At 38.9% G+C, this 7,660-nt stretch overlaps 1 protein-coding gene and 1 long non-coding RNA gene across 5 annotated transcripts in view; one reads left to right on the forward strand and one right to left on the reverse strand.

The window, feature by feature from the left end:
* Positions 1-4,303, forward strand: part of LOC106881910 (putative ferric-chelate reductase 1) — a 34,182-nt gene extending 29,879 nt beyond the window's left edge. For 2 of the 4 annotated variants that reach the window (XM_052976529.1, XM_052976527.1), the window contains 3 exons: positions 628-699; positions 2,246-2,313; positions 3,806-4,303. In XM_052976529.1, the coding sequence (XP_052832489.1) occupies positions 628-699; positions 2,246-2,313; positions 3,806-3,901 (236 nt within the window). In that variant the 3' untranslated portion in view covers positions 3,902-4,303. The remainder of the gene's footprint in view (positions 1-627; positions 700-2,245; positions 2,314-3,805) is intronic. The other 2 variants (XM_052976528.1, XM_052976530.1) reach the window with 2 other exon arrangements.
* A 2,217-nt stretch (positions 4,304-6,520) lies between these two features.
* The window catches only part of LOC128250727 (uncharacterized), a 2,241-nt gene continuing 1,101 nt past the window's right edge, over positions 6,521-7,660 (reverse strand). Inside the window, exon 2 of the long non-coding RNA XR_008266728.1 lies at positions 6,521-7,478. This is a non-coding gene — a long non-coding RNA (uncharacterized LOC128250727). The remainder of the gene's footprint in view (positions 7,479-7,660) is intronic.

A 7,660-nucleotide genomic window follows, 5' to 3' on the forward strand; every position in this document is an offset into this window, starting at 1 on the left:
TGGCTGACCCCTAGGGGTGGATGTTACTGTTGCTTTTAGCCCCAAGAGGACATCTCCAGCTGGCTTATCGACACACTTCTGTGTCCTGTTTGTTTTGCCAAGGGAAGTTATCCCTCTCATCGTGATCTGTAGCACGAACGGACCCGGGTTTCAGGGTTATTTCCCTTCGTCAGTGTCCGATAGCCACCGATCTGGGATGACAGAGATAAATTCTTGGCAACCTTATGTACCTTTTTCCAGTGAAATTCTTCACTGATATCGAAAAAGTGAAAACAAGCAATGTTAATTCTCTAAATTAGGTATTAACAGTAACTGCACGATAAAGTGAAGTATATTGCCACTTAAATGTGGCTGAATAATCAAGTTTTCTCATTTCTACTCTGATTAATTAATAATCCCACAAATCTTCACACACTTTGGGAATGAGGTATTATTAAATCACACTCCCTCACATATAACTGAAACTATATTTTATCGACATCTCCAAGGTGGAAGATGTCGATAATGCTGGGATTTGAACTCAAAACCTGAAGGGACTTAAATACTTCAAGGTACCTTTTCCTGACACTGTAGCAGTTTAACCAAATCCATGAACTTGTTATTGATTTTGTTTTCCATATGTTATAGATGAGGAGAAGGCAGAAGAGGACAGTATTAAACAGACGTTTTGGAATAGACTAACAGGCAAATTTCCTTATGGTATTTAGTTACCTCCCTTTACATTATGAGTTCAAATCTTCTTGACCTCAATGATATAAAGTACCAGTCATGTACTGGGGTTGATATAACCAACTAACCCTTCCTCTGAAACTTTTGCCCCTCTACTTATCATTGTCATCATCATTACTACCACCACCGCCATCATCACTATCACCACCACCACCTTCGTTTTATACTTCTCTTCCATGCTAACACCTGACTCACACGCTTCATTCTTGATATGGCTTCTGTGGCTGATTGCTCTTCTTATCATCAACCACTTTACAGAGTGAACTGGGTGAATGATAGTGTAAGTAGCAGTACTTGAGAGGTCATCATGTTCTCAACAAGACTACATGCTTCTCTTCGCCTTGCAATGTCTCCACTGGTTCACCAATCATTTAACAGTTTATCAGATGCAGATTATTCGGACACCAACAGTGAAGGTTGTCATTCGTACCTCAATAGACTAGAGAGTTTCCACTTCTCTATGATGTGGTAGAGACTGGTAGAGAAGCTGATGCGTGAAGAAGAGTAGGGAAATTGGTTTCATGGCAGAAACAGAATGATTGGTATGGCTCTAGGAAGAATAAGTGATGACTGTGAAAAGCAAGGGCTTTAGAAAAAGAGGGATGGATGACTGGCAGGAAAGAAAGAGTGGTTGGCAGATGGATCCGGTTCTGCCTGGCACTTTAATACAGTGAACACAAGAAGCAACAAATTGTTATTATTAAGATTGACAAGTTGTAACAATCATTAGCATGTCGGACAAAATAGTTAGAATGTAAACAGGGTCGATAAAATAAAGCAGCAATCAGAGATTGGGGTTGATGCAATTGACTTACCTCCTCCCCTGAAATTGCTGGCCTTGTGCTAAAATTTGAAACCATTATTATTTTGGCAGAATCGTTAACATGCTGGCTGAAATGCTTAGCAGTATTTCGCCTGTTGCTCCGTTCTGAGTTGAAATTCAATTTTACCATTCGTGGTTGATGAAATAGGTACCAGTGAAACACTGGGGTTGATGTGATTGACTAGTCCTGTTCCCACAATTTCAGGCCTTGTACCTTTAGTAGAAAAGGTTATTATTATTATAAGGTAGAGAGCTGGCAGCATTTCACCCGTTGCTACGTTCTGAGTTCAAATTCCTCTGATGTTGGCTTTGCCTTTCATCCTTTCAGGGGTTGATAAACTAAGTACCAGTCAAGTACTGGGGGTCGATGTGATTGACTTACCCATTCCCACAAATTTCAGGTCTTCTGCCTCTAGTAGAAAGTATTATTGTTGTTGTTATGACTATTATTATGGAAGCAGTGGGGTTGGCAGCAGCATCAACGTGCCCAGTCTAAATGCTTAGTTGGCATTTTTTCCAGTCTTTTGTCTTGATGCCAGGGCCAACGTTGCTTTCCATTTTGTTTTTCAAAGTTGATAAAATTAGTTGAACAGTGGGGTTCAATCAACTAATCCCCCTCCCCACAAAGCTTCAGTCCTTGTGCTTATAATAGAAATTATTTTGATTATCATCATCATCATTCTTTACTTACAGATAAAGTGTCTTCATATGAAATGAGTACACCTGGACAGAATAAGCCACCTGAACTTGAAGTTAATAAGGTCAGTGAGAAAAATGGAGTTTCAATAATTGGACAAACTTCATTCTGTATTTGTGTGTGTGTCTGTGTGTGCTATTTCCAATAGTTGCTGCCTGTGTGGATGCTGTGTATGGTCCCAGCATCATACACAACATGCAACTGACCACTGAGTTATATATATCTTGTATGTATTGCACCCATGAATTTATTTATGTATGTCATTATTCAGGTTTAATGGAATTTCGAAAGGGGTTGAAAAATAGTATTACAAATTGAACAGCTGTTTCTGGGAGCTCGGTGGTCCATAAAAATGTTTGTAGATTAATTAAGCAGTAGAGAAGGCTACAAGTTGGATCTGGTCAAGGAGGAACAAAGGCCCACTTGATAAGGCTTAATTTGCCCCAATGCAAGTGAGTGCCAGATTGGCATAGTCGTGTAGGCCTGTGGCTCTGGAGCTGACGATCCCGGTTCAAATCCGTGAGAAAAAAGAACCCTCACACCTGAGTCGTCCGAGTGCTCGCCAGTGTACCCAGCTGGAGATGGGTACTTAGCCCTTCTCAGGGCTGCAACATGTCACAGAAGAGAAACCAATCCCACCCAAGGCATACTAAAATGGACAGAAGAGGACATCCGGGAGTCATGACTTGGATGTGGCCCGACTCTGCTAGAGTGTCAGGAGTTAAGGGTCCAAACACTTGCTTAAAGGGGGTTTCTTCTCTAAGGACCACCTGCTGTTATGCTCTCCCTGATTTTCTTTCCACATTTGAGGTGGAGATGTGTATGTATGTTAAAGCATGGCTTTTGGAAAAGGTCATCTTCTGGCATAAAAGCAGGGAACGGCAATGGACACCTCAGGAATGTTTGGTTTGAGCTTAAGGTCATGGCACTCCTGATCCTGCAACCCACATTGTGGCACTGGATACCTTGCCCTGGCTTATCTCTGGATCATGGTGAGAATCTGTGAGGTGCCTTATTAATCTTCAAAATTTTGCACAAGTTTGCTTTGTCAGAGGTGGTCATAGTCATCGTGTTTGTGTTTGTCCATATGTATCAATCGTCACCACCATGATTGAGGTGCAGAGAGTGGCAGGATGAGGCACAGAGAATGGCAGGAGTGAGAAATGGGACAGAGCAAAATGAAAGACAGCGACAGTTTGTTTGTAGGGAGGTGGAAAAGGTGAGTGTGATGAGAAGAGAGAGTGAGGGAGACAGAATGATAGGGGGAGGAGTAGTGGAAGTGAGAGATTGGGACATGTCAACATTGGAATGGAGGAAAGAGAACGATGGTTAGCAATTAAGAAAGCAAGTTAAGCTGCTGGACGATTGAATACTGTGGCAGCAGGGGAAAGTGGATTTAAAAATGAGGGTGAAGAAGAACAACAACAACTCTTTAAAACGAAATTTTGTAAGAAATGTTTATTTTTGTTTTTTTGCATTAATTGAATTGATAATCTCCTCCTCCTCCTCTTCTTTGATTTATTTTATAATTTCTTTGTCTTTTTCCAATGTTTCAGGAAGAAAAAGTGAAAACCATAATGTTGTTGGTCCACACAGTAATATGTCTAGCATTCACCATTGCACTCATTGCTACTTTGTTTATGAACCCTTGATACATTCCAAAGATCAAGATGTATGTATCACCCCCACCCCTGCCATTCTCTGATTAGACAAAAACTCTTCAAATCAGCTCAAATAAATATGAACATTTCTTTCTGTGATACTAAGCCAAAGAGAAAAGGTGGGAAAGGGAGTTGTTGATTCAGGCAACCCTCACATTTATCACTGGTATGGTGACTTCTCTTTATCAACCCTGAATGAATATAGATCAGAGTCTCATCTGGTGAAATTCCAGCTCAGAACACTGGACCAAAAAAAAATGGAACGAAATATCACAGAAACATTTTGTCCTGCAACTCTGCTAACCACTACACTTAGCAATGATAATAATAATAATAATAATAATAATAATAACGATGATGTTGATAATAATAATAAAAATAAACTACAAATAATTCAAGCGTTAAGTATGATTAAAAAAAAGTATGCCACACCAGGATTCACAACACTACACAACGCCTCTAAAATAACTCTGCTGGGAACAGCTCACATAAAGGAGCTCAAATAGAACGGTTCTCACGCACAACACACATCTCATACAAGACACATTGAATAATCTAAAACAGCACAAACTCATGCAACATATATTTTACAGGATTAAAGCCCAATGAAATAACACGACAGAATAAGCATTAATATAACAAGAAACTAAACTCCATAAGAAAACAAGCTGATGCAGAAAACCAAAAGAAGTCCACATTCCTCCAATCCCCACCAAAATATGAACACAATGCTGCATACACCTCAGGAATATGGAGGGAGCACCAGTTGGTGTTGCAGAAACTACCAAATAATAAATAATAGTAATATAGAAAAAAATAGTCAAGTACCAGGACCTACCTATTGAATTAGAGAGACTATGGAAAGTGCCGGTAAAATGTATCCCAGTAGTTATATGCGCATTGGGAACTATCCCTAAAGATCTGAACAGATGGATAGAGGAAATAGGCATAAAACCCAGTTTAGTACAGTTCCAGAAAACAGTGTTATTAGGGACAGCTAGGATACTTAGGAGGGTTCTTGGCATCTAAGGTTACTTGCTGTAACCCAATAGGCAGTTTTTTTCTTTTCCAACAGTCTAATCTGTTTGTATATGAAAATAATATTTCTAATTTAGACACAAGGCTTGCAATTTTGACTAGTGGTAGGAAGTGGGGGTTGTCAATCCCCAGTATTTTACTGGTACTACCACACCATGGAGTAGAATGTTATCAATTTTGAAGGCTATAATAGAATAGTACCGTAACATGATGTGCCTATTGTTGTCTGATCCTAGAATAACAATCATAGATTTAACTGGCAAAATACTCCACCACCACTACCATCTCCCTTGCTTCTCCAAAACGACAGCTTTGTCTAATCTGAATTCCTCCACTGGAAGGACCCACTCCCTCCCATAAAAGACATATCAAAATATATATTTTAGCATTCAAAGAATCTCATTATTTCTTTCATTGTCAAAGTCACTGATTTGGTATTGTTTATGAGAATGTTATCAATAAAAAAATCGCTTAACAACTGCTGTTGGTGTTTAGTTCCAAGTGAAACCCTAATACAGTAGAACTTGCACATCTGTGGTCATTTCATTTGTTTTTAATAAGTCCACTGCACCTACCCAACAGGATCTTGCATATTTTGGAAGAGAAAAGAGTGAAAATTTAAAGAGGGGCTTGACTGTTGTTACTAGCAGACTTATTGACCACAGAGCTTTCATTTTCAGTTATCAAGTATTCATGTAGTCTGACTGCCATTTCTAGCAAACTCACCAACAACATTGAATCTCCTATTGTCAAGTATTGTGTCCTTTGAATACTCAAGACCAAATGAGTTCAAACACAACGAATTTCACTGTTGAAAATGTTCAAGAATTTCCTGAGATGTTAGAAAATAACTTAAGTTGATGTTTTTGCTAATTAATTGGTAATTAGTTTTGGTGTTAATTTAGCAAAAACTGGTGATTAAAACAGTTTCTTCAGGGATATACCATTTCAGCGACAAATTTACAAACATACACTCCCATTTAGATAGAGATCTTTCTGATGCCCGGTTGAGTAGGAGGGCAGAACGGTGACCATGCAAGCTGTGGGCACAAACCTGGGTGAATCTGACCGCAGGAGCAGATCTTGGTGGTAGTAAAAGAAAAAAATATATGATATATAAATCAATGTAAATAGCTTCTTTTTTGCCTGCTTTTGGTGTTGCTGTCTTTGTGGCCATGTGGGTAATTGCACATGCTGTATTACACATCCTGAGCAAGGTTCAATCCCTTCCAGGAGCACTATCCTTGGTGTTTATAAAAATTTGAAATTTTTAAAAATAAAATATTTACTCTCCGCACTCCACTGCTCTTGTAATTCCTTGGGAGAGTTACAGATTGAAACCCTCTCCCAATGCATTAAATCCCTACTTACTAATCAATGTCCTTACCTACAAAGGTATCTAAACAGGTCCCCAATTTGGGATTAATTACTGAGCTACAGCTGTGATGAGATAGTTAATGATAGATTTATATATCTCTTAATTTACTACATTAATGTTGGGTGTCTTGGTGGTCTCATGGGTAGAGACATAATTAGACAGCCACATTGAACATTTTGGGCAGGGTTCAATACTACCTAGGGCCTGCATTAAGGGCTCTTACTAAAATTTTTCATTTTTTTTTTTTTTTTTTTAATCTTTAGAGATAAAAAATGAAGATGTTTAATAAGACCCCCTCAGGGTTACGGTGAGGGTTAGTATTATGGTTACGGTTTTGGGGTTAGGTTTAGGGTTTTAGGGTTAGGGTTGGGTAATCGTGCGGATGTTAATCTGAAAAATTACAGAAATGTGAAAAGTACCGACCCTGCCATCTATTATAACTTTTGTTGTTCTGTTTAATATATACATAGATTATGCCACCAAAGAGATTTTGCTGGGGAAAGAAGCCAATCGGTTTAAAATGACAACAACAGACTGCAGCAATTCACCGCATTCCAGTAGCTACTTTGAATATAATGCAAAATGGTGCATCAACATCTGCCCAATCTGATAGAATTCTGGTGAAACTGTGTAGCAACAGATCGCCAGCAATTGCTTCATCACAAATTGCCGTCCTAGCTCCTGCTAAAAGGGATTACCCTGCTATGTGTAATCAGGACAGTGCAAAAAGTTGTTTTGCACAAGCATTTGTATAGCCAATTAGACGGATGAAATTTACATACACTTAATAATTTAACGCAAAACAGCCTTCAGACTTTCCCTATTAATTTCATCATCTTTTGAATTATGAACATATTTACACCATAAGGGTTTTTTCGTTGTAAGGCTTTCTTTTTTAGTTGATTTTCACCTAGCAAGACTTATCGTAGATGGCGTAATAAGTCACACCTGGACATGGTCGAGTTATACTGCTAGTAAATATATATATCTGTATATATGTAGTAGCTGGACCTGCTAGAAATAGCAGCCAAATCTCCCTCAAATCACACCCTACTCTCTTATCTATGTATATATGTATGAGCCAATGAGGGAGGCCTCTACATGGTAGCTGGACCTGGTAGAAATAGCAACCAAATCTCCCTCAAATCACACCTTACTCTCTTATATATGTATATATGTATGTATGAGCCAATGAGGGACACCTCTACATGGTAGCTGGACCTGCTAGAAATAGCAGCCAAATCTCTCTCAAATCACACCCTACTCTCTTATCTATGTATATATGTATGTATGAGCCAATGAGGGACACCTCTACATGGTAGCTGGACCTGCTA

Source organism: Octopus bimaculoides, chromosome 24 (genome assembly GCF_001194135.2).
Source record: "Octopus bimaculoides isolate UCB-OBI-ISO-001 chromosome 24, ASM119413v2, whole genome shotgun sequence".
Lineage (NCBI taxonomy): Eukaryota > Metazoa > Mollusca > Cephalopoda > Octopoda > Octopodidae > Octopus > Octopus bimaculoides.